This window comes from Tasmannia lanceolata, unplaced genomic scaffold, assembly GCF_043159265.1.
Source record: "Tasmannia lanceolata isolate RefF3 unplaced genomic scaffold, GAP_Taslan_0.1 ptg000008l, whole genome shotgun sequence".
Taxonomy (NCBI): domain Eukaryota; kingdom Viridiplantae; phylum Streptophyta; class Magnoliopsida; order Canellales; family Winteraceae; genus Tasmannia; species Tasmannia lanceolata.
In genome coordinates this window covers 15,465,579-15,493,457 of record NW_027518685.1, presented here as the reverse complement: position 1 = coordinate 15,493,457, position 27,879 = coordinate 15,465,579, and the positions used below count along the sequence as shown (strand labels likewise).

Genomic DNA, 27,879 nt, shown 5'->3' with positions numbered 1-27,879 from the left:
TAAAGATGTTATTTAAGATGTTTTAAAACCATTGATTTTGCACCCCTCTATCATGCAGATGATATCCACATCAGACATGGACCCACTAGGTCGCTCTATGATGGCCCATCAGATCCCTACTTAGTCATGGTCGTTGATTATTTTTACATGAAGACCCAGTCATCTTGATAGTCTATTCTTAATGAATTTCATGAATAATTAGTAACCTCATATACTGTTTGTAAAACGTTGAGAAAAAGACAATGTAGAGTGTTTTTTGTTGTCCTAAAATTTCCACAACCTTCTAAAAAATTTCAGACATTTGCCTCAAAATATTCCCAGAGTTCCATTTTTTGTATCCAGATCATGCATTTAGATTTTATAATTAACTACTAAATTTCTAAGTCCCTGTTTGGATTGCAAGAAAAACATTTCTGATGGAAAAATAAAAAACCTCATGAAAAAATTTATTTCCTCAATTTCGAGGGAAATAATATGATTATTGTCAATTCAGAGGCATGTCATAGTAAATTTAAGGTCCCTCTAAGTAAAAACTTGAATAGGGTTGTTTAATCTTTATTCATGCGTAAAAAAAGGAAGGAAATTCTAGAAATATATTTACTTTCCAAACATTTCCAGAAAATTCCCGCCATAGGTTATTACAATTCTCAAAAGCCTATGAACAAGACAATCAAAAAAGTGCTTGATAAAGAAGAATGACTCAAGCCGATCAGGTACTCATTCAATGGAAAAACTTTCACCCCACACGCAGGTGAGTATAAATTATAAGCTCTCAAAAGAACCAAGATCATTTGCAACTGGAATTGCATAATTTAAAAAGCCTAGCTCCTCCCTTGGTAGCAGACACAAATTCTTTCAAAATTTCCATTTTTTTTCTGCCGGTCAAACTGCTGGCTCGGGGTCTGTTCTTCGATTCCCAAATCTTCGAGCGACTCGGGGATCAGTTAGTGTGTCCCATACCTGCCAAAATTCACAGACCATCATCAATTTTAAGGCAGCACAAATGTCAGATGATGGGAAATACTTAGAGAGATGAGGTTCTTTGCTTACTTCCAATCTCCCTTTGGAGCCTCCTATGGCTAGCAAGAAAGGACTGTCCTCTGAAAAGGAAACAGAGAACACAGCTCCCTGATATTACATTCACACACACAAAAAAGAAAAGAAAAAGGTTAGAAACCCCAGTTCAGATCTCATAGTAAAAATAATTCACTGTGCGAGTTGATCAGTTAGAAGTCATCGATCCCGTATTAACGACAAAGTTCGCTATGCAAGATGATCAAGCAGTTAGCAAATACTTGAAGCTGCATTTTGGTTTCTCAATACCAACATATTCAATTAGGCTCTGTTTCTTTCAACTCAAAATGGGTGTAAAAACAAATTTTACGTCCATTTTTACACTAAAAAATAAGCATAAAATTTGCTTTACGTCCATTTTACGTCGAAAGAAACAGAGCCTTAGGGCAATTTTTTACACTAAAATTTGCTGCACATCCAAATTTTGCATAATGAGCTTTTAAGTAATAGCAAGAAACAAGACAAATGAATAAATTGCGGATTTTCTCCATTTCTAACTAGGGTTACCTGTCTCTCAAATGCCTGTCCAACAAATATTTTAAAAGAATAAACTGTCTATATGACAAGTTTAAATTTGTTCACCTTTGTTTTTGAAAATAAATTTGTTCACCTATTAATAGCTATGAATATTAGAAAAGAGGAATCAGTTTTTGTAAAAAAGACGAAATTCAGTCTTGTATCACGTGCACAAGAAGACAAGGAATAGAGCTCGAATCCCCAAGAAACACAAAAATCACAGTCAAAATGACCAAATCGTCGGTCATTTTCACTTGGGAAATGATAAATGCGCCCCTTTTCATCATTTGGGACACCCAGCTGCATTGTACGTGGCAATCAGGTCACTTCATTCCTTCAAATGTGAAGTACATCAGCATCTTTGCAGCCATAGATACACTGTAGCTGGGTGTCCCAAGTAATGAAAAGGGCGCATTTATCATTTCCCTTTCGCTTTTGTCTTTATTTTCCAAGCGGATTCTTGTTTTCGAAGTGTTTTCCATTAGAAAATATGCCCCCACCCCACCCCCCCGGCGAAACAAAGTCAAGTTCAGCTTAACCAATTCACTATGGAATTAGCCTCCTACTGAATACAGTCTGCAAAGCTCTCAATGAGGTCAGACACCTCTAACAATCTCAAATGGAACCAACAGGAGAAATAACAATAACAACAATAGTACCAAGGCACACTTACAGCTTTTGGATTTTTGGATACAACACACGCAGGTTGGTTGTTTGATAAATCCCAGAGTTTCACCTAAAAAATACACATGGAAAAATCAGCTAAATCCGTGATAAAATAAAGGTCTTCTGAGAATAAATAAACAAATAAACAAAAGGTCCTCAGAAAGAGGAGGTCACCATTTTATCAGTTGAACCTGTTGCAAGCAGCTGTAGAAAGAAAATTTACATGTTAAAAAATTAACCATGGAAAAACTTTTCATCCATAGAAATTAATCTAAAAAAGGCTTCTTTTGAATTGTGAGTGAAAACATACATTAGGTGCAGATGGATTATAGGAGACTGCAGACACAGCTTTATCATGTGCATGGAGAGTGAAACTTGGGTTGGAAGCCGAGTCTGAGGTAGATGAAGCAGCCCGAATGTCAAAACCTTGAACTGTACCATCTTCAAGACTGACCTAAACACATTCACAGAGAGATAAATTTGAAACAATCAATATTTTTAGAGGAATGATAGAATGAAGGGCGTCCTTGCAAAAATCATCTACAAGGACCCTCCCACGGGTCCTTTTCAGCAAAGGGCATTTACGGTTCATTTTTTTTTGAAATGGACATTTACGGTTCATTTTATTTTATATTTCTCATTGTCATTTCCATGATTTTTTGTGCCATTATAAATGCACTTTCTTGGCATGGAATTGGGGTGGGGTGGGGGGGCTTGTAGCTGGTTTTTGCAAGGGCGCCCTTCAATCTATCATTCCTCATATTTTTAATATAAAAAACTGAGAAATAACCCACGAATCGGTACTTCAGTTTCAAAATTTCAATGGCTGACTGAATGAAGAACTAATCTTTTAATTTTGAAAGATAACACAAATTCTATTAAAAGAGAAAGAGAGCAAAGAGTGATCGAGCTTATCCATCAGGAAAGAAACAACAAAAAGAAGGCAAAAGAGCCAACAAAGCTACAATAGTGAGAGGTAATCCCCCACACTTACCACCTCCCCATCAACACCTTCCCTAGCCCAAACAATGGTGTTTGCCGAGCGAACTTCAAGCTTTTAGACCAAGTACTTGGAGCAAGGCCAAACCAAGTTTGACTTGGCCAAATCCTGAGTCATTTAGTGAGTTATTTGAACTTCAATTTTGCCACAGACAGTCAATAGATTCTCTCAACTCAACTCAACTAAGCCTTTGTCCCAAACTAGTTGGGGTCGGCTAATGAATCCTTTAGAAAAATTTCATGAAGAAGGTGAAAGGATCTACCCGGCTCAAATTGACTGAGTCTAATCCTGACACTAGTTGGGTTCGTCTACATGGATCATTTTTTTTCCATTCTATCCTATCCAAGGTCATGTTCTCTGTTATGTTCCTAGCCCTCTAGTCTTTCCTCACTGTTTCTACCCAAGTTGTTTTCGGTCTGCCCCTACCTCTTTTTACTCCATCAACTTGGCACGAGTCACTCCTTCTCACTGGAGCATCCAAAGGCCTACGTTGGATATGCCCAAACCATATTAAGAGGTGCTCTCTCATCTTCTCCTTAAATGGTGCCACCCCCACCTTTTTATGGATGTCTTCATTTTTAATTCGATCTAACCTTGTGTGGCCGCACATCCATCTAAGCATTCGCATCTCCGCTACACTCATCTTATGCACATGCTGCTTCTTGGTGGCCCAACATTCTGAGCCGTACAGCATGGCTGGCCTCACAACTATCTTATAAAACTTTCCCTTCAACTTGGTAGGTATTTTACGATCGCACAGAACTCCTGAAGCATGCTTCCACTTCAACCAACCTGCTCTTATTCTGTGGTTAAAATCCTCTTCAATCTCTCCTTCCTTATGTAGGATTGAACCAAGATAACAACATATATCCCTCTTAGGTACCTCCTGTCCAGTCATATTTACTACAGACAATCAATAGATAATTCAGAAAAATCATGGAAAAAGAACAACCCTCCAGGAATCAACGGGGCTAATGAACTCAAAGATCATTAAACTTCAAATAAAAGCATGTCCATTGTATTCAACTTTTCAGAGAAAGCTTCATATAAAGATGGCCAGGAAATTTACCACAAAAGAGTGTTCAGTGTGAGGGTCCCACGCCAAGCTTTCCACATCAGCCGCAACCAACCACTTAATACCAGAATGCGAAGGCATTCTCATGTCCATCTGCATGTTGTAAATGTTGCAAATAAATAATGTGAGGGCATATAAATGTAGATTAAATAAAATGAAAAAAAATATGATTAAATTTTTGATCTTTCCCTGGGAACTGTCTAATGTCATCAAAATAAGAAACCTCCCACTAAAAATTAGAGAGAAGTATCATTTACAAACACATCTAACGTCACAGCTGTACAAGAAACTACTCTATATCACAGATTTTTCATACTCAAAAGACTTGCCCCCATTGCAGGCGGAGCCTATAATACTTAAGAGAAATGTTACGACAAAAATCAGTGTCTTCATCTTGCTGCGTAATTCCAATGAAATAAGAACTGAAAATGATATCTCAACTGCACATCCTAATTGCACAAGTATGCATTAATAACCATTTTGATGACAAGAGAACACTTATATGCTTTTTATAAATGACAAACATGCCCCTATTTTTGAAACATGTGGCAATATTAGGAGGGCTGTTTGGGACAACCCTGACAAAAGCATGTCATGGCTCGATATCGTCTTCCAACTTAAAATGTTAAGACCCTGGGAACCAAAAACCTGCATACACAACGGATAAGTTTGAAGTGATCTTTATAGAACCACAATAGCTTGAGTTGGTGTAATAGCAAGAGATGAAGAAGTGGTAATGGGAGTGGGACCATACGAGAAGGTTCATACTATTAAGGTTCAAATTCCAGGGATTGTGCCACCTAAACTTGGGTTTTCCTATCTGGATGGACAACAGATGAAAATGGTCATAATCTTGGAAATAAAAGATGGCAACTGATATTGACCATCACCCTTTTTAAACTTCTACATTGGCTGTTTATAGATTGTCAGGAACTGTAACAGCCGATGAGAAGTTAAAAATTAAGAATGGATTAAGAGAGGGATGCCAATATCAAGACAAGCTAAAAGAAATGCCATAAAATCATTGGAATTAAATAAGCAACTGATATTGACTGTTTATAGATTGTCAGGAACTGTAACAGCCTCTTTAAACTGATATTGACCATCACCCTTTTTAGACTTCTACATTGGCTGTTTATAGATTGTCAGGAACTGTAACAGCCGAAAGCCGATGAGAAGTTTAAAATTAAGAGAGGATTAAGAGAGGGATGCAAATATCAAGACAAGCTAAAAGAAATGTCATAAAATTAAGCTTTCCCGAAAATCATTAAAAAAAACTTTCTATACTCAAGTGATCAATGTGTGAAATCAAAGAGACTCTTAAATAATCTCTTCCTGTAGTTGTCCAACTTGTCCTCAACATTTCTTTTCCATCATGATAGTGGTGTTCACTGTTCAAATCATAAAACAATGACGAAACCAGGACAAATAGGGCACTCTAGATAGTTCCCTATCCAACATGAAAACTCTCCCAGAATTACCTGGGACTATATAACAAATAGGGAATAGGAACTATAACAAGACACAATTTCTCAGAAGAGTATGACCAACCAATGTTCAAAATAGGAACTATAACAAGGCACAATTTCTCAGAAGAGTATGACCAATCAATCTTCAAAATCTTGCAGATCAGATCAACTCATCCAGATAGAGTCTAACTCTGAGTACCAGAGTGCTTAATTTACTTGACCGAATCAAAAACAGAAATCAACTAACCAATTACCAAGATAAATCTGAGTTTCTGACATCCGGAACAGTAATTTATAGCAAAGAATCTGTACGCAATATTTATCAGAAAATCACGAAACAAGCTCTTGATCTCAGAAAAAAAAAGAAGTAAGTGCTTCCATTCACTAGTTTCCAGATAATGGTCTAGAAACACAAGAAAAATATTGAGTACAATATATAGACTTGTGACAGTTCTCTCTTTACCATGGCTACTGAGTGATCGAAAGATCCGCTAAGAAGAACTTCCGCATGTGGTTTCCATGCAACTGCTTGAACCTGTACCAAGATCAGGAGAAATGGAAGCGAAAAAATAAGATGCAGCCAAATATTTCCTAAAACATTTATGCTCCACAAAAATACGACATATCAACAAATGCGACATTTTCAGTTCTTTTTTTTTTTTTTAATTTCCATATGTGTCTAAGCCATAACAGCAGATCAGCACTAAAGAACTTCATTGAACAAGGCAAGCAAAAGCAATGTAGGAAGGTGTTCGTGTCATAAAATTACTGGAAGACGGCAAAAATAATTTGAAATAGACTAAATCAAACAAAAAAGATTGGATAAGCTTTAAAAGGAAAAGAATGGCAACATGGACTTGGCCTATTAAAAGAATAGAAAATAGCATTGGTGATAGCATTCAGGAAGTATTCTAAAAGTAGCATTTAAAAGTAAAATATTAAGAGTCAGTGAATTATTATTGCCTTGTCTGTATGGTGTTCGATTGTCATAGCACATTTCCCTGTAGCGACATCCCAAACCTTGACAGAGTTGTCGGCACTTGCACTCGCTAGCACATTCCTGAAGTTGAGAAGAGAACAACACCATTAATATCATCACAACAACAGGGAAGCAAAACTAATCATAGCATCAATGAGTTGCATGCTCACCTGGCCTTGTTCCACGCAAGACCAAGTACAGAATCCTTATGACTGTCCTTTTTGTATTTGACTGGTGCCTATAGTATTGCATAAAAATAGATGTTAGAGAACATGAGAACACCATTTCAAGTTTAATACTCTACATATGACCTTGAAACAAGTACAAGGAAAGAGCAAAATAAATGATAAAAAAAGCCAGAGTTAGAGGAATATTACTGAAACCTCGGTCAAGAAAAATATGGAAAGTTGCAATCCACCATGGATTTTTTTGGATCTAAAGTAAACACTTACGGAAAGACCATAATTCCAACAGTTCCAGCTAGGCAATGGAACCTTTCCCAGAAGTAACTTGACAATATCCACGTCAATTCAAAAAAATCCATGGTAGTTCCCAACTTCCCATGAAAATGTTTGAAGTTTAAACATAGACAGTTTTGATATTTGCCCATGTAGCACAGAGTAGCAACTTAAATTCTCAGGCGAACCTGCAATACTACTAGTTGCAAAATACACTAGAGCACATTCCAGCAGATAAATAGCTATTGCACTTTAGATGCTTTGAACATTCTAATATAAACCTCTAGTAATAGAGTGATAGGCATAATATTTAAGTCAGGAAGAGTTTGTATGCGCACATACAAAAAGAAGGAACAATCTTGAATAGAAAAAGGTTAAATGTTAATCGTCATGTACAGTAATAGCAGGTGGCACAAGCAAAAAGATGACATAATGATAACCTAGGTCCAATCTGCTTACCAAATCTAGAACCAAGTAAAGAGCAGAACAGAATAAAAGAGGATCCAATCCTTCTGTTGGATTAATCCAGATTAAACATTAACAAGATCTTTAAAGAAGAAAATGTAGGGAAAACATCTAGATTAGTGAGTAGTACTCTTAACTCTAATGCTTTGTTTGGTTGCATGTATTTACCTCGTAGAGTTGTCGTGTCAGTAGTCAACAGGGAAGTGACAAGCCTTGGATTTACCTGGCACTTAGCCCGTAGAATAGTGGCAAGTAGTGTTTGGTTGTCAACCTATGATTTGTGGACACAGACACAAGTGTCGCGTGTCGACACGGACACGGAGTGTCGGACACGGCAAACTCCCAAAATTTAGAAACAGGGACACGGCTAAAATAGAAAGTACATATAATCATGATTTGTGGACACAGATTCGTGTACCGAGTTTCGACACGGATACAAGGTATCTGACATGGAAGCCCCTAAAAATCTAGAAATAATGGCACACTCATACAAGTACACACATATAAAGTTACTGACACTTCTAGCAGTACACTTCAAGTGTCTAAAGGAGTGTCGACACGTGTGGACACGACACGACACGACACGTGCGTCGGCAATAAATTCAAAGTGTCGGCCAAATCATTGTCAACCTCGTAGAGTAGTGGTACAGGGTGTCATTACTAATATATATATATATATATAGAGAGAGAGAGGAACGGCATCATTCCCAAGAAATCCAAGCAACAAAAACCACCTTTTTGTGGTTTTTGGCTTGGATTTTGATGGGAGGAGAAAGGGCATGGTTGTAAATTTCGGCCGAAACGAAAGAAACGAAATTTACATGAAGTCGTTTCTTTACAAGATTTCGCCGAAATGTCACCGAAATTTCGGTTGAAATTTTGTTTTTAGCCTTTTTTACAAAATTTCCACCTAAATTTTAAATAGATCCACTGAAATTTTTAAAAAGTCCACCGAAATGCTATAATTCCCACCGAAAATTATGAAATATTCACCCAAATAGCCAAAATTTCCACTGAAATCACCGAAATTTTAGACATTTCGGTCGAAATTAAAAAAAAGAACGAAATCATAATCATATTTTGACATGATTTCGGCCGAAATTTCGGCCCAAAACCGAAATGTTTCGGTGGTGACTGAAACCAACATCGAAACTGAAATTTAAAACCTTGGACAAGGGTGACACATTACCAGACAAGCAGGAGACAACCTAGAGACATCCCTGGTAGTCTCCTAGGATTTCAATACTATATTGGCAACCAAAAAAGGAGTTTCACTGAAGTCGCACCGAAAAGCCAAGTAAAACCCATAGGATCTGAGGTTGCCAGTTTCTGATAAGGTCAGTGTTGCTCGCAGCAGAAGCGTTGGGAGACAAAGATCGGACTGCTTGGGGGCTCACAGATAAAGAGAGAGTCCGGTAGGCACCATTCACCTATTGATGTTATTCGCGGAACGGCTTTCGTTTTTCTTGCTTGCTTTATTCTATCTATCGGCTTTCTCGCTTGCTTACCTCTGTTCCCCTTGTACAACCAGACAAAGGCAAACAGTGATGTGTGTAATCAAACTTGTTCAGAAATAGTGTCAATTACACTAAAGAATAAACTCGTATACATCATTTTCATTGTATTCCTTAGGTCGCACGAACTTCCAAGATGGAGAAAGGAGTGAAGTGATACAAGAATATTCTTTTCAAAATTCAAACAGCAGCCACCCGCTTGATCCACAACCTAAATGAAATGATCAAGTCCAGGAGGACAACAAGAGTTGGTCTCTTTGGTACACAACAAGTAATATCAGTCAGTTCAATGGTCGTACCATCAGATTCAGGCACTCCCAAGTCATACCTACCATCAGATTCTTCTTCGTCTTCTTCTTCTTCTTCTTTTGGAATCGCAACAATTTATTTAAAAAAAGGGCTATACCCGGGAGACTGCGATGGATCGTACCATCAGGTTCAGGCACTCTAAATTCTACTTTTCTAGAATTTCTTTGATTTTTAAGTCTTTCTGCTAATCCTCAAGTTTATTGGATTAGTCAAATCAGACTATACCTGATCAATCCAACACAAGTACCCATCAAGAGAGTTCGATGTTGCTTCAGCCTTTGAAACACCAGTTGCAGTCGTCGATACAAAGTGCTGCTGTTCCTTGAGTGATCTTAGAGATCCTAATTCTAAAGATGGGAACAATTTCAAAGATTTGGTAGTTATATAGAATCAGATTTCTTTATACTAAGTCTAAGAGGTACTGTCTCTTTTGCATTTGAAGTCTGAATAAAAAGCTCTGAGCATCTTCACTAAAGCACTTAATTAAGCTCTCAAGTTATTGTACATATTGAAATAGTTAAGAATCAGTTTGCAAGGAAATCTTTCCACCATCATATTAAAGACAGGTTAGAGCCTTAAAAGTTGGGATCTTTCTAAGCCAGGGATCTCTCATGCTCATGAATCTCTCCACACTCCTGCTCCCAGTGTACAAACTCCTCTTGCTCATTTACCAACTATTGGGACTTAAACTCGGAAAGAATGGTGAATGGTGTAGCTCATGTTGTCTGTGAAACTGAGTATTCTAAGGTTCTATTGCACAATCACCAAGAAGGAAGCAAGGTTTGGGTTTCACTTTCGGTATGTGTTTCGGTCGTGGTGGAAATGGAAACATGTCGGCCTTGGATGAAAATTTCGGTGAAAATCCTATAAATTTACGGAAACGGATAGAAGCTTATGCAAATAATGGACAAAGATAAAACTCCAGGATGTGCTAGAATGAGTTTTTATATGGTGCCCGAGTGGGCTTGCTTGTGCAAGAGACGCCGCCCTTGATATTTGATCCAAAATCAGCACAATTTTTATGATGCTGTTGTTGGATCAAATCTCTAAGGCGGCATGCTCGTCGTACCGCTTGAACGAGAAGGCCCGCCTTGGGCACCATATAATTTCTCTGCTAGAATAAGCACCAATACACACTCAAAACGATCACATAAGCAAAAAACCACTCATAATGGTTTGACAACATCGAACACCTAGTGACATGCATGGTCATGCATGTCTCATAATTCTATACATATTACATTCCGCATGTAATTCATATGAATATTTATTTTTTTAAACGATTTCCCATGAATATTTATACACAATACATACAACACATTTCACAAGCAATTCATAGAAATGTAATTATGTAATACATATTGATATAGTACCACTAATACACTTACAGTTTCAGTTTGATATGAGCTTTGGTTTTTGTATGTGTTTTGGTGGGGATGGAAACATAAACATTCCATTCTTTTTGTGTCGGCAATTTAAAAACATGAAAGGGTAATCTCTGTATTTTATTAAATAAAAAAAAATACCAGTCTAATATTTTTGTAATATTATATGCACGCAATTATAGGGTCCAACACCTTCGCGCCTTTGAGAACCACAACACTCCCACACCGTAATCTTCTCCCAATGGGTACCTATGTAGCTATGATCTAAGCTCATGGAATTCAAAGTAACTCCAGCATATTAATATCTAGCTATTCAGAATAAAAAATCGACAACCTCCCATTTCAAGTATAAATATATATATTGCACAACAATAACTCTTAGCCAAAGCTCATGAAACCCACCAAGTTCCATTACCACATACCTGTCCAAACATTATTAAATTTATTCGGTTGGCATTGTGAAATTATTGCATATCTTACAATTCAGTAGTAGGGGCATTGGACATTCAACATGAAGTGAAATTTCTCTATTTAAATAAAACTACAACACATCATCTAATGCAGTAGTAAGGGGCATTGGACATCCAACAAGAAGGCAAGTTTCTACATTGAATAAGAAACTCAAGACTATTTAATGGCGCGTACTTCCATTATCTAAAAGTAGGAATTCAGAAAGCATATTCATTTTCCATTTTGGATTAAGGTGACATAACTCATAAAATAACACATTACCCAAAAGTATCAATGATTAAAAAGAAAGTTACAAGCGAGATGAAGTATAGTCCACAATCAAGCAAGAAAATGATATTCATTTTCTTGTCAGCTTACAAAATTACAAGTATCCAGGAATATAAGCAGAAAACAATAAAAAGCAAAAGATAATATATTTTAAGCGAAATTTCTGAAGAAATGGAACATTGTGAAAATAATCACAAACCTTCTTTCCCTTTTTCTTCTTCTTGGAAATGCCCCCTAATACAATATGTGGTTCGACCTCATCAATCTGAAAAGAAAACACGATGAATTAGAGGATCCACAACCAAAACGCTTCTCAAGTTCCAAAAGGATGGTTGAAAATGCAGAATATGAAAAATAAATCATAACTCCATGAGAACAAGTTGCATCAAGCAAATCAGTAATATAAGATCACATACAAGGTCGAGGTCCCAAATTTCTATAGCAGGTTCCATCGAACCTACGGCTATAAAGTTTCCTGCCAACATCAGAAAGAATCAATTGTGTAAGAAAAGGGAGGAAAAACAAGATATTGCAAGTTGAAACATGAACGAACAACTCTCAACACTATAAATAACCAAAGTTGAAAGTGATGATGAAGCGTAACTGCTTTATACTGTCCTAAATTCTTATACTAATAAAAAAAAATGTGCTAGTAAGCCTCATGCATAGCATGAAGTTCCATGCGGGATTGGTCGCTGGGCAAGGTGCGCCATTACTCCACTGGAAAGCGAGGTTTCCACCTTGATTAAAGCACCTCCCATGTTGAGCTGGCCTAACTCAATTAGGGGCAGGAGCAGGCTCCTAAAAAGGGCTTCGATCTCAAAGTTAGCATTCAGATTGATTCTCGCACCCTTTCATTTCCACTTTACATGTGAGAGAAAGACACAGTGATCGGATCGCTGATTCAGTGGGGTCATGGATGGGCCATAGCACAAAAAATCAGGACTACTAGAGTATCTTACCATCCAAACTATGGCCTGCAAATTAACAATTAAGGAAAAGTTATGCAAAAAAAGACCAATGATCATTCCATAGGAAAAGGAACAAATTCCAAGCCACCATTTACAATTGTCTGATCCCGCAATTCTTGCGAGATGGCTTGGGCCCATCCACGTGGTTGCTCACTAAAACAATGGCCTCCATCACCACACATGGACTTACTAGTATTTTCCTTAATTTTATCATTTATAAAAAAAAATTGATAGTAATCTGTGACAATATTTCAAATGTTGGAAGCATAGTAAGCAAGCCAATCAGGGTGCATATTAAAAATATCAAGCATGAACAAGTGACATTTTGAAAAAAGAACTATGATTCAATTGTGAATCACCATTTGCCACTTGAGATGGACACAAGAATCATTATCCCATAACCAAGATGTTTTAGTCGATGGTTTGATAGGGTTTTATGGGCATAAGGTAAAGATGGCAAGGAAAAGTTGGTCGAGGGGGTGTGGTCGCATGGATGCCACTTGAGATGGACACAAGAATTAACCAATATGTTTTAGTCGATGGCTTGATAGGGTTTATGGGCATAAGGTAAAGATGGCAAGGGAAAGTTGGTCGAGGGGGTGTGGTCGCATGGATGAAGGCTTAAAGATGGTCGAAGATTGCAGGTTGTGAGAATAAAGGAAAAAAAATGGGGGGTAGGGGGAATCAAGAGAATTAACCTGGATCTCCTTGAGCAAGAGCGTCACAACATGCTTGAAGGGTTAAATCAACAATTCAGCATTCATTCAAAGTCTTCCAAATGCCATAGAGAGGTAAGAACACTCCCACGAAATAAAAGCTTTTAATCTAGTTGCAGCTAAAATCCAACAGGACATGCTATGTGGCAAAAGACTACTTCAAACTTACCACCTAGACACCTCCTCTGACTCTGATATTAGGAAACGTTACATAAACACAACCTATATTAGCTAGGAAACTTAACATAAAACATAAACTATGTTAATTAGTAAACATACATCATAACCAATTCATCATCTCACGACATAAGTATCTAATGGATCAACACCAATAATGACATTGGCAATCGATTGATAATATACTCATAATTGATAATGACACCTTGAAATGATAATGACACCCTATAATTACGGAACCTCCAAAATGATAATGGCATTGCATGCTCATAATGGTAATGGCATTCGAGGGAAAAAAAATTAGGACCCAGATATGGTTCCCCATCATCTGATTAGACTAGTTGAAGTGGATTCTCCGAAGAGAACATGGATTATGGGAAGAAGGTGATTGGTCCCCTTTACTAAAGCCATGAGAACAAGTTCAAAAGATATCTTCAAAAACAATGTTTCAAATTTTTGAAATAGCACATTTAGGCGAATTTGCATGTTACTTACCCAAATGGACCCACCCCACCCCCCGTGGAGCCATTCTCTAAGATGATAAACAAGATACTGGATACTGTGGAGGGTCACCATACTCCGAGGTCAGCAAATGGAGAGGGGGACAGACTAGCTTGTGTCAAAGTCGTTCGCCCTTCGCTAGAGATATTCAACTATTTACTTTCTTGATTATGATTCTTCTTTGTCCTATGTCATTATCTTTCTGTTTCTTTGCTCTCATGACCTCCTCGGCCGTGAGTCCTTCTATTCTCTTTAATAAAAATACATCATGTAAAAAAACAATAATGTTTCGCATATCTATGTGTGATCGTTGTCGAATAGGGACTCCACCTATGTGTGATCGCTGTCGAATAGGGGCTCCACCTATCTGTGATCTTTGTTGAATAGGGGCTCCACCTGAATATTGGACTGTTTTCTACTGCCTTCAACTTGAATTGTAGGTTCCGAATCTTTTAACAACACGGGCACTCAATCTATTAATATCATTAAAGCGAAAGCATTATAAGACATATCATACTTTCTAGAAAGGAAGCAACATATAAGCAATCGAATATAAATGATAGGTTAGGAGTTCAGATTGGAGACAATTTTGCTCTCCTTTTACAGTTGTGATGCATTGATTAGTTCTCAGTTGCTACTAGCATATTTTTTTGCTGTAATTCCGTAATCCGCTGTATTTGGCCTTGGTATCACCTCGTTACTTACGACTATTTCCTGTTTATAAAGATTTTCATCTGTTATTGCTCAAAAAATATATAATTTCCAAAAAGGTAAGGGCAATTATGGTCTATTAAAGTTAAGTGTATGATCTAATTTCAAATCATATTAAACCAATAAGGTACATATGAGCAATTACTAATTTCTAAGAGAAGATAGCTTCAAAGAAGTCATAAAATGCAGATTAGTATTTAATACCAAGTATATCACATGCATTTTCAGGCACAGCCATGCCTCATATGCTATTTAAAAAATGGAGAGCGCTCAATTAAATAAATCCCTTGAGTCCAAAAGCAAACTTGTAGGAATGATGCCTTCAAAGATCCAACGAAGATAACAAACATTATTGAAATAGGTGAATCCGCAACGGACCTTTATCCCCACTTTTAAGATTACAATCAAGCCAGGCTGTGCAAAGGGGAAAGGCTGGGAGAATTATATCGTGATGAACAAACATGTTTGGCTCACCATCTTCTGATTCTTCAAATATCCAAACCTGCCAAAACAAAATAAATTAATTGTATAAATCTGATTTGCTTGTCTCAAATCATATCAATAGGACCACGAGCATGCCTAATGTCCACGTAAATATGCAAAATTAAAAGAAATTTCAGGGTGGAAGGGTTGAAATAAGAATGGTAGTGGGAAGCAAGTTATAATTACATGCCTCAAGGTGACTGACATCATCCTCATTACGTGCGCAGACTATAACGGCATCTGATGGTTTTATGGTCATGTCCTCAATTTCTTCATCATCATCATCCTGCCAAAAGCACCACAAAGTTCTTGCATTACAAGCTCAAGATTTCATGCAATAACAGATTCCTGTGTAAGAAACCAGAGGACTTACATCCTTATCCTTCAGATATGGATCCATGTCATTACTTGGATAGTATGTATCACCAAGTCCGGTACTAAACAGCTCAATGCCTGATGTGGGTCCAGATGAAATGGATTCTTGTAAGTACTTAAATCAAAAAAGCTACTTGAGGATTGGTGATTGTAGGGTTGCAACTTGGGTCGGGTCTTACCCGACCCGACCCGAAAATAACCCAGGTGGGTTTAGAAATCATGGTCATGGGTTGGGTAGGGTTTAAGGTTGAAAAACCCGACCCAAGATTGGGTCAGGTCGGGTTTAAAGAAAAAAAACCCGAAACCCGACCTGACTCTTATAGGTGTACTATGACTTTCTAAAATATCTCTTGAATAACATGGTATATTATTTTCAAATATATTGATATAATTGAAATTAGTCATTATCCTACGCTAAAAAATAAAAACCCGACCCGAACCACCCCGAGAAACTATCTTGGGTAGGGTCGGGTTTATGAATCTAGGGTTTTCTCAAAGAAAACTAAACCCGACCAGACATAAGATAATTTCTTGCGTAGGGTAGGGTTCTAGAAAACCCGACCCGCCCGACCCGAGTTGCTACCCTAGTCATTTGATTATATTTTAGAGTGCGTGATGTATTTCTAAATAGAAATGGATAAATTGTACAAGGTACCTTCATCCTCTTCATCATAATTATCCATGTCAAGTTCTCTCATCCCATCGGTTATGTCTACAAATTTGTTCCCAGAACTTGTATTCCTAGAAGTCTTCCCAACAGCTTCTGCCACGGCTAATGCATGGGCAACTTCATCAGTCTGCTTGGCAGCATCGACATCCATGTCTTTATCTTCTTCATCCTCACTGTCTTCTCTGCACGAGCAAACAGCTTTCAAATATACAGGGGGCCGCCATGAACATTATCACATTCCACAGAAATCGGGGACGATCCAATTTGTGATTGATGTGTTTATGTAATTCATGAAGGCTCTACAGAAATTTAGAACTGCAATGCATATTTTGGAATAATTTGGGGGATGTGAGGATACTGTAGTACTGTACTATGGATTGGGGAAAGAAGATGGTCTAATCTTTCAAGGTATGTGCCTTCCTTGAAAGATTGAGGCTCTTCATCCACTCTTTTTTCAGGCCAAGAATGACAGACGGACTAAATAAAGTCTGTTGGGATAGATAGTGGTAAATGATCATTTTCTGGAGATTCAAACATGTGTCCGACATGGTACTTCGCTCGTTCAGAAGAATCCATGTAACATGGATAAGAAGTTCTAGGAAGTCATTTTTTGTAATAATGAAGGTCCATATCAGTAGCAAAGAACACATTTTGAATCCAAAGTATTTAACAAAAAACACTGAACTACCAGAAGTAGAACTCTAGGCTGTGATAAGGCTGGGTTATTTTAATCTAATAAAAAAATTGATGGCAGATAGAATAAGTCTCTATCTCTAAACAAACTCCCCAATAATCTAGGATGTTCAATGTAAGAAATTGAAAAGGAGCCCCAATGCTATTTTACCACATTTAATTTGTAGTTCATAGATAATAGAAATATAGAGCACAAAAGTAATGCCTCTCAAAGGAAATATAAGTTGCACTAGAGTAATGGCTCTCAAAACACAAGGACAACCTCGAAACAAACTACTTAGCCAATTAGCCAGCTACCCCATTGGCCCCTATTTATAATATGGAAAAAATATCTAATTTCTTAAAGAAATAAAGAAACATCAAGAAGAAAGGAAGATACTGCAATCCTCACCCCTTTACTGAAGACCCAACAATAAGGCAACTGCACGAAGTAAACAAAATGTATAAATAAAGAGAGTAATGGTCACACTCGGCAATAGTTTGGGAAAAAAGAAAGAAAAAGAAATGAACTTATTGGAGGGAAAACAGTACGAAGAATGCTCCACATTAATGACGGTACCCACAAACGGTGGACATAATACTAAACCTTACACTTGATTATAAATGTGAACGGAGGGGACGTGACTGATTTGCAGCACTACCAGCAAATCATGGTGTTGTACCATAGAACTTAATTCAGAAAATAATGGTGTTGTACCGTATAACTTAATTCAAGTGTTATATAAAAGAGAATGAAAAGAAACCAACCTAAGTTGGAATAGCGGCCAGTTAAGGCTTCCATTGCCGGGATCGGGGGGGTCTTCAGGAATTCAGAGGGGGTAGTTATGCAGGCCTATTCTGGGCCTATAGGAGTTGCTGACTCAAATGAAGCGGAAGTCGGAGCCGCTTATCAAGGCATTCTTCTATTAGGGAGCGAGAGGGTAGCAAATACTATCGTGGAAGGAGACTCTTTAAATGTCATTAGGTGGCTTAAAGGTTCGGTAGTTCCTCCTTGGAGATTTCTTCGATTTTTCAATGAAATAAAGGATATACCAGTCGGGCGCTCTGTGGTGTTCCAAAATGTTAGGAGATCTGCCAATGAAGTCGGCGACAAGTTGGCTAAAGCGGGAGTGGTTAAGCAGTCTTTGGAGCTTTTCGACTTTCTCCCCCCTTAATTTCTTTTTGTTTTTTTTCCGTTTCTTTGTGTAATTCTGGCTCAGTGGGTTTTCTGGGGGGGGTCTCCTTTGGACTCTCCCCTTTTTAATATATTCAGCTACCATTCAAAAAAAAAAAAAAAAAGGCTTCCATGCGGCCATCAATAACAAAAACAAGCAGTGATGTGGCCCCAAATCACTGCCGGCCAATGTCATTGCTTGAGACATGAAACAATACTACACCCCATGCTTGGGATCCATAAAAAAGAGCAAAAGGAGGGCAATATCATGGATCATTTTCAGCCTTAAATAATAACAAGATGAGTTTAAAAAATGAGGCATCTAAATCTATTGCAACTGAATATTTTTCCCTTTTCAAGTTTCTGAATTAGAAAATTAAAATAATACAAACCAATAGCAAAATATATCATAAGTTTCTCATTCTTCAAATTGGCAAATGAAAACAATATTTCTAAATGTAAAAAGCTAGAATAAATGTAAGTGCACTGAGTGTTTGTTTGAATGAGTTTATACATAACCATTATACCTTCTATCTAAAGACCCTGACTTGAGAATCTCTTCAATTTCCTCTTTTGAAGGTTGCTCAGAAACAATTGGAACAGACTTTGAAACCCCTTTAGGGACCCAACAAACAGCTGCAATCATTTTGTACACAAGTATCCTGTGTACAGAAAAAGGAGAGATAAGAAGACTCTATATTGAAATTATTATCTTAAAAGGAATAGATTGCTTTCTATCTATATGCTGCATTATATTAAAATGACTACTTGTACAGATGCCATGTCCAAAAACAATGAGGGACTCATTTTATTGCAACAATTGCTTAACTATCACAAGAAGAAGAGAAAGAATATACGTTTTATATTCTGCTCCTTCCCAATACAGACGACGAGTTGGAGCTTGCTTAAAAGGGGGTTGGAGTTTGCAAGTAACAATCGAGAGAGAGAGAGAGACAGAGAGAGAGAGAGAGAGAGAGAGAGAGATTTGCAAGTTTCTCGGTTGAAACTTGCAAATCGAGAGAGAAACCAAGGTTTCGAACGTTTCTAGGTTTTAGACAATCGGCAGGGTTTCGACCGTTTCTAGGTTTTAGACCTGGGTTAGGATTACTTACTTTGCAAGTTTCTTAATTAGCTGTTGATAAGTTTCTTAAGAGGGGATATTACGGTTCTCAAAAAGCTCCTAAAAGTTAGGAACAATTACCAATGGGGGGACAACCATTAGGCAAAATTATCAACGGCCCCGTGCTTTTCAAAAATTATCAAGAGGGACAAAGAGGCCTTGTCAGTAAAAGCTGGACGAAAATGCCCTTTGACATTTACAATGCTGGACGAAAAAATTCTCGGTTGAAACTTGCAAATCGAGAAACTTGCTTTGCAAGTTTCTCGGATTCGAACGTTTCTAGGTTTTAGACAATCGGCCGGGTTTCGAACGTTTCTAGGTTTTAGACCTTGGTTGGGATTACTTACTTTGCAAGTTTCTGAATTAGCTGTTGATAAGTTTCTTAAGAGGGGATATTACCGTTCTAAAAAAACTCCTAAAAGTTAGGAACAATTACCAATGGGGGGACAACCATTAGGCAAAATTATCAACGGCCCCGTGCTTTTCAAAAATTATCAAGAGGGACAAAGAGGCCTTGTCAGTAAAAGCTGGACGAAAATGCCTTTGACATTTACAAAGCTGGACGAAAAAATTCTCGGTTGAAACTTGCAATTCGAGAAACTTACTTTGCAAGTTTCTAGGTTTCGAACGGTTCTAGGTTTTAGACAATCGGCAGGGTTTCGAACGTTTCTAGGTTTTAGACCTAGGTTGGGATCATGGTTTTAAATTTCGGCCGAAACGAAATTCACTGTGAGTCGGAAAAGTACCAAACTTCGCCGAAACGTTTCGGAAATTTCGGCCGAAACGTTTCGTTTCGGTAAAATTTCGGTGAAGTTTCGGAAATTTCGGTGAAACGTTTCGGTGAAATACAAAATTTCGGTGAAATTTCGGAAATTTTGGTGAAACGTTTCGGAAATTTCCAAAATTTCACCGAAATTTCGGTGAAATTTTTACAAGATTTCGTCCGAAATTTCGTACCGAAACCGAAACGTTTCGGTTTTGGTGATGACCGAAACCGAAACCGAGATTTAAAACCTTGGTTGGGATTACTTACTTTGCAAGTTTCTAAATTAGCTGTTAATAAGTTTCTTAAGAGGGGATATTACGGTTCTCAAAAAGCTCCTAAAAGTTAGGAACAATTACCAATGGGGGGACAACCATTAGGCAAAATTATCAACGGCCCCGTGCTTTTCAAAAATTATCAAGAGGGACAAAGAGGCCTTGTCAGTAAAAGGTGGACGAAAATGCCTTTGACATTTACAAAGCTGGACGAAAAACTTCTCGGTTGAAACTTGCAAATCGAGAAACTTACTTTGCAAGTTCTAGGTTTCGAACGTTTCTAGGTTTTAGACCTAGGTTGGGATTACTTACTTTGCAAGTTTCTAAATTAGCTGTTGATAAGTTTCTTAAGAGGGGATATTACGGTTCTCAAAAAGCTCCTAAAAGTTAGGAACAATTACCAATGGGGGGACAACCATTAGGCAAAATTATCAACGGCCCCGTGCTTTTCAAAAATTATCAAGAAGGACAAAGAGGCCTCGTCAGTAAAAGCTGGACGAAAATGCCCTTTGACATTTACAAAGCTGGACGAAAAAATTCTCGGCTAAAACTTGCAAATCGAGAAACTTACTTTGCAAGTTTCTAGGTTTCGAACGTTTCTAGGTTTTAGACAATCGGCAGGGTTTCGAACGTTTCTAGGTTTTAGACCTGGGTTGGGATTGCTTACTTTGCAAGTTTCTGAATTAGCTGTTGATAAGTTTCTTAAGAAGGGATATTACCGTTCTCAAAAAGCTCCTAAAAGTTAGGAACAATTACCAATGGGGGGACAACCATTAGGCAAAATTATCAACGGCCCCGTGCTTTTCAAAAATTATCAAGAGGGACAAAGAGGCCTTGTCAGTAAAAGTTGGACGAAAATGCCTTTGACATTTACAAAGCTGGACGAAAAAATTCTCGGTTGAAACTTGCAAATCGAGAAACTTACTTTGCAACTTTCTAGGTTTCGAACGGTTCTAGGTTTTAGACAATCGGCAGGGTTTCGAACGTTTCTAGGTTTTAGACCTAGGTTGGGATTACTTACTTTGCAAGTTTCTAAATTAGCTGTTGATAAGTTTCTTAAGAGGGGATATTATGGTTCTCAAAAAGCTCCTAAAAGTTAGGAACAATTACCAATGGGGGGACAACCATTAGGCAAAATTATCAACGGCCCCGTGCTTTTCAAAAATTATCAAGAGGGGCAAAGAGGCCTTGTCAGTAAAAGCTGGACGAAAATGCCCTTTGACATTTACAAAGCTGGACGAAAAAATTCTCGGTGAAAACTTGCAAATCGAGAAACTTACTTTGCAAGTTTCTAGGTTTCGAACGTTTCTAGGTTTTAGACAATCGGTAGGGTTTCGAACGTTTCTAGGTTTTAGACCTGTGTTGGGATTACTTACTTTGCAAGTTTCTGAATTAGCTGATGATAAGTTTCTTAAGAGGGGATATTACGGTTCTCAAAAAGCTCCTAAAAGTTAGGAACAACTACCAATGGGGGGACAACCATTAGGCAAAATTATCAACGGCCCCATGCTTTTCAAAAATTATCAAGAGGGACAAAGAGGCCTTGTCAGTAAAAGCTGGACGAAAATGCCTTTGACATTTACAAAGCTGGACGAAAAAATTCTAGGTTGAAACTTGCAAATCGAGAAACTTTGCAAGTTTCTAGGTTTCGAACGGTTCTAGGTTTTAGACAATCGACAGGGTTTCGAACGTTTCTAGGTTTTAGACCTGGGTTGGGATTACTTACTTTGCAAGTTTCTGAATTAGCTGTTGATAAGTTTCTTAAGAGGGGATATTACCGTTCTTAAAAAGCTCCTAAAAGTTAGGAACAATTACCAATGGGGGGACAACCATTAGGCAAAATTATCAACGGCCCGGTGCTTTTCAAAAATTATCAAGAGGGACAAAGAGGCCTTGTCAGTAAAAGCTGGACGAAAATGCCCTTTGACATTTACAAAGCTAGACGAAAAAATTCTCGGTTGAAACTTGCAAATCGAGAAACTTACTTTGCAAGTTTCTAGGTTTCGAACGTTTCTAGGTTTTAGACAATCGGCAAGGTTTCGAACGTTTCTAGGTTTTAGACCTGGGTTGGGATTACTCACTTTGCAAGTTTCTGAATTAGCTGTTGATAAGTTTCTTAAAAGGGATATTACGGTTCTCAAAAAGCTCCTAAAAGTTAGGAACAATTACCAATGGGGGGACAAGCATTAGGCAAAATTATCAACGGCCCCGTGCTTTTCAAAAATTATCAAGAGGGACAAAGAGGCCTTGTCAGTAAAAGCTGTGGACGAAAATGCCTTTGACATTTACAAAGCTGGACGAAAAAATTCTCGGTTGAAACTTGCAGATCGAGAAACTTACTTTGCAAGTTTCTAGGTTTCGAACGTTTCTAGGTTTTAGACAATCGGCAGGGTTTCGAACGTTTCTAGGTTTTGGACCTGGGTTGGGATTACTTTGCAAGTTGTGGACCCCGATCTGAGAGGACGAGTGCGGCGAAGGACGCGAGGTCCCCCCTGCAATCCTCAAAGATCTCCACATGTGAAGGAGAGCTCTACCAAGGAACTCTCAAAATGGGTGCCACTCTCAGCATAGCATGAGTGGCGATACAAAACGAGTGAGATACATCCTGATCCGGAGCCAGGGCTCGAAACCAAGATGTACCTAAAAATAACTCAGAGTCGCCATCCATGGATACGCCATGGAACCAAAACAAATGTTCTGTCTGCAACGGATAACCAGAAATACAAAAGGTCCGTGCCTGGTGACGAATGGAGAAGGTCTGAAGAGCACCCCCAATTCGCCCGAGTGCAAGCATTTGATCTCTTATGCCATTTACTAGTAACCTCGAAGAGTTTCGGGCGAAAATCATGTGAAATGAAAACAATTATCCCCGAGTGAACGTCTACCTAATCATGCATGACTCGGGGATGAAATAATGAACACATATAAAATAAAATGAAAGATGTGTCGCCTAAGCATCGCTAGGTTATGTGTGACATGCATAATGGGTGTCTAAGTTCTGGTGGGCAAACACATGCATGCTACAGCTAAATGTATAAGGTCTGCGCATGAAAGTAAGAAAACATAGCAAGATATACAACATAACAAAACAACAAATCCTAAGACTCTAAACGATTTAGCCCGAGTCCTCGGATGATCTGATATTCATCCAAAGAAGCCTACGTATCCCCGCCTCCACGAGAATCAAGACAACGTAGTTCTTCGCGCCTATCCTAAGCTATGATGCCTAAGACACCTAGACCTCTATCCTAGACTCGATCTAAAAGACCGGACCAGTTATTAAAGTTTCTTGTACGATTATTTAAATTCCAGTGAATTGTGAATTTTAGGACACTCTATATGCCCTAACTAAATGCAGATTAGCCCTAAGTTAATGCAGGTGGTTCCTACAACATATGTGTAACTAGGCTGTGCGTCCTAAGGAAAACAATGGGATCACTAGCGTATCCAAGACCTAGTCATCAGTCGGCGATATGAATCGTCAACTGACCGGACGGAGGCGCTCCTAGCTAGGACAAACTCCTAACTCTAACACAAACACACAACAAGCACACAATAAAAGACAAACTCCTAACTCTAAAACTCTCTATCTAGGACAAACTCCTAACTCTAGAAGAAGATCCTTTTGAAAACAAGGTTTTAAAGTTGCTTGAACGATTCTTTGAAAGATTTAAAATGTCTATTTACAAAGTTTGGCTGGACTTGGGATGAAGATCCCAAGCTGCAGTGCTGCACTACGTACCTCGTGGAAGAGGATCAAGCCAACGTAGTTCGAAACGAACTCTCCTAATACGCTATAAAACTCAACATTTTAGATTTTTAAAGGTTTTTAATATTTTCAAATGCTTTTGATGTGTTTTTATATTTTTGGTGATTAAAAGTGTGTTAACACCCTTTCGGCTAAAGGGGATCCGATAGAAGAGCCTCTATACCCACCATATCGCGGTAGAGTAATTTAGAGGGAAACGGGATCCCTAAAGCCTAAGGGGAAAGAAATCAAAATAGGGGAGACTAAAATCCCAAAGAAAAGAACAATCTCGAAGAGACGAAAACAAAACTAACGAGCCCTAATCAATCTCCAAAGGAAACGATATCTAACCCGCGAGGGAAAATCCTAAACAAACGAGAGATGAAAAGCTTCTAACCCTAAGGGTAGACTTCTAAACAAAAGGGACAGACAAAAACCTTATAAGAAGAATTACTAAACAATCAGCCACTGAGGAAGGGCCTTAACTAGTTAAACACTCTAAGAGAAGGGAATCCCTTAACCCGAGAAAACTCTAAGGCGGGAAGGGAAGAGATTGGCTCAAGAAATGTTCCATCGTCGCCGCCTAAACCCGAGAGAAGTGTTCCCAAAATCGATGACGATCCCGAAACTCGAAAAGGATCCCGAGGAACGTGCGAAGAATAGGCCCGGAAAGAAAGGAAACCCCTCAAACCCTGTGAAGACCCTAAGATGGGAAAAATGATAAGAAGGGCAAGGGGTCGGCTCAAGAAATATTCCGTCATCGCCTTAACCCGACAGAAAATTCTGAAATCGATGGACAATATAGGATCTAAGGAAAAATCCTAAAAACTAAGAGAAGCCTCGAATGGGAAGGAAAGAGAACGATAATGGTACTCAATAGCAGATGAATCCGGCATATGGAACATCTCTTGAAGTGGAAGAGGATGTCACTGAACTCATTTTTGGTGAGAAAAATGGGAGATAAAATTACAAGCACAGGGCATTTTGACACAATATCCGCCTTTGACTGCCTCGAGCAAGATAAGATTCAATACAGGTTCTACATTTCTGAGCCCGAGACTAATGAAAATGACCAACATATTCATATATATTTCTTAAAGAATATATACCATTAATCAAATGTGACCGAACCCATGCTCCCCAAAACTAAAATTATAAAATCAGTATAAACAAAAATGAATAGGGGCCGAGTTACAAACGGCACGGGCTGAACCTGTGCTGAAACAAGGGCTGAAATGGGCTAGATTCTGAACCAAATTGTGTTAAAATTGGGACTGGAATGCATTGAATAGGCTGATTTTGTAGCATGAAGAACATAACTGAACTGTGAGGGAATGGGCGGACCTTTTTTTATTACACAAAACAAAGGACTAAATCAGGGACTTGCACTCGTAAAACAAGGATTGAATCATGTTTCGATACCAAAATGAGAGCTATTATGGCGAGGGCTGCAGTGGGCACAAAAAGAATGTCATTTGTTAGGACCCCTTTGTTTTTTTGTTTTTTTTTTTAAAGAAATGATCTGATTATTACCTGAAAATGAATACAAATTCTACCCAAACCATAACTATATAACACTACATGGTCAGCAGCAGAGGACTAATGAATTTTCACATCCTTTCAATATGACCATAGCCATATAATATCAAATACTCACCAAAAGAAAAATGCCTGCCAGTCACGGAAGTTACCATAGCTCATAATAAAATTGTAACTGCACATTTTTAAATGGGTTTGTAAGAAGAGTTATCACAGGCTATGAAGAAACTGTTACAGATTTATGGCAAAATAAAATAGCTACTGGTCATGAAAAATTGCCAAAAGTTTTAAGCAAAATCCTAAGCAAACCACTCATCGATGCCAAACCATCAAAAGGTGTAGAAAATTTACAGCAAATTCCAAGGAAAAATCATAGCTACACACCATCAAGTGATTATTACAAATTTTCACAGATCAAAGATAGTAACAAGATATTAACAATCATCGCTAATCACTATTAGATGATCAACAGAAAGTATCTATTGCCAAACACAACAATTTCTAAATGAAGTCATCACCATGCACAAGTCCTGAGAACAGAAACTATATGCAGGCCAAGAGAAAATATAACCGATTCAAGGCAAAATCATGATAGAAAAGAAATTAGGAAAATGATGAGCACAACAAGCAACAAGAAGGACTGCAGACAGTAGGAGACTTGGATGTCACATATCCTCAAATGGAAAGACCTGGAATATAGTTGGACCTAAGATTCATTAACTATGAGTCACAAAAGAAGAGTCCTCATGAAAAGAGATTGCACTAAAGCATGCACACTATATAGTAGAGAGCTACGAAATTAAAGATAATGAATGGCAAAAACGAGACAAACATCACCTCTAATCTGAGTTTGGCACGGTGGGCTCTCTTCTTTGTCTGCCTTTCTCTTTCAAAATTTGGTCCTCCACCCTAGGAGTGGTGATGTAAAAATGCTTCTCTGAGAATTGGAATGATGCTACTATTCCTCGGATAATGATTTGGTGGGGGATTGCTAGTGAGCTGACTGGAATTTGCAAAGGATGGGGAAAACGGTGGTATAGGAGATGAAATGAGGGCTGATTTTCAGGAGAAAAGGGCGGTGATGAGATTCAGATTTGGATGTTGGAGAGGGTGAAAATAAAAGAAGTTGAAGATGGGTTTAGTGGCATTTGGGTATGAAAAACAAAGGGAATGGAGTCCGAGTATTGAAGAAGGTTTGAGGGAAATTAATGAGAGAATGGAAATGGGTTTGAAGCTGATGTAGAAATGGGGTTGAAATGGATGGTGGGTTATGGTATAGATGGTGAAGATGGGGTTTGGGGAAGAAGAAGAAGAAGAAGAGAAAGAAGGAGAAGAAGACGAGGCCGATCGGAGCTCCGGCCGACTCACCGGAGGAGTGACGAGAGAAAAACCCCTTTTCTCTGCTCTGCAGAATGGTTTTTTTTTTTAAGAAAAATCAGCTCCCTGTGATGGGTTCTAAAACCCTAAATGAGAAGTGATTGATGTGGTGGTGGAAATGGTGGTAGAAATGGGTGAAGGAGATAGTAAAAATGATGGAAAGGGTGGATGATGATGGTGCCTTGGACGGATTCCGGCAATCCGGCCGGAGGAGATGGTGGTGCCGGTGAAGGAGGTGGGAAGTGAAGATGGTGGTAGGGATGGTGGTGGAAAGGATGAAGTGGGTTTTGGTCGGAATCCGGCAATACCTTGCCGGAGAAGAGGAAGAAGAAGGGTTTAGGGAGGTGGAGATGATGATGGTGAAATGGGTTTACAAAAATCTAAAATAAGTTTGGAGAGGGTTTTTTTTTAAATGGGTCTGGGGAAGGAAAGGTTGGATTGGTGGTGGATTAATGGCAGAGATGAGAATGGGTTTATGAAGATGGTGAAATGGGTTTGGGTATTGGGTTTTAAAGAGATGGAGCTAGGGTCGGTGTACGAAGAGTAGAAGAAGAAGAAGAAGAAGAAGAAGAAGAAGAAGGTGGTGTTGAGTGGTGGTGGAAGATGGGTCCGGCCGGAGTTGATGCCGGAGAAGAAGGCCGGCCAAAATCCCTCTCTCTGCTTCTCTGTTTTCTCTCCCTCTCTCTCTCTGCAAATCTCTTTTTTTCAAGAAAATGGGCTCTCCCTCTCTGTATCTCCTTTGCAAATGAGAAGAGCTTGATGGGGATGGGTTTGGGTGGAGAAGAAGAGGTGGCCGGTGGATAAGGGTGATGGAGACGATGGATTTGGATATTAGGGATTTCTCTGCCTCTTTCTCCTCTCTTTCTCTCTTCAAAGAAAAACAGCCTCTCCACAAACCCTAACCGGGCTGGGCTTTTAACAAAGGGAAGTGGTGAATTCGCCCACGCCCACGCCCCCGC

At 38.5% G+C, this 27,879-nt stretch overlaps 1 protein-coding gene across 3 annotated transcripts; it reads right to left on the bottom strand.

Annotated features, from left to right (window-relative positions):
- Positions 1-527: 527 nt before the first annotated feature.
- Positions 528-27,879, bottom strand: LOC143884537 (putative WD repeat-containing protein C17D11.16). Of its 3 annotated transcripts, XM_077388162.1 has the most exons (18): positions 26,381-27,879; positions 18,626-18,760; positions 17,337-17,366; positions 16,238-16,434; positions 15,581-15,660; positions 15,398-15,493; positions 15,103-15,226; positions 12,065-12,123; positions 11,848-11,913; positions 6,950-7,017; positions 6,764-6,860; positions 6,264-6,335; positions 4,326-4,424; positions 2,567-2,710; positions 2,431-2,460; positions 2,264-2,326; positions 1,051-1,128; positions 528-960 (listed from the first exon to the last, which is right to left on the bottom strand). In XM_077388162.1, exons 2-18 carry the CDS (start codon positions 18,742-18,744, stop codon positions 883-885), a joined length of 1,500 nt encoding a protein of 499 aa, XP_077244277.1. In that variant the 5' UTR covers positions 18,745-18,760; positions 26,381-27,879; the 3' UTR covers positions 528-882. The 3 variants fall into 3 exon arrangements, with proteins under 3 accessions (XP_077244277.1, XP_077244278.1, XP_077244279.1); XM_077388163.1 differs by lacking the exon at positions 17,337-17,366 and having other exon boundaries at positions 26,381-27,877; XM_077388164.1 differs by lacking the exons at positions 17,337-17,366; positions 18,626-18,760 and having other exon boundaries at positions 26,381-27,878.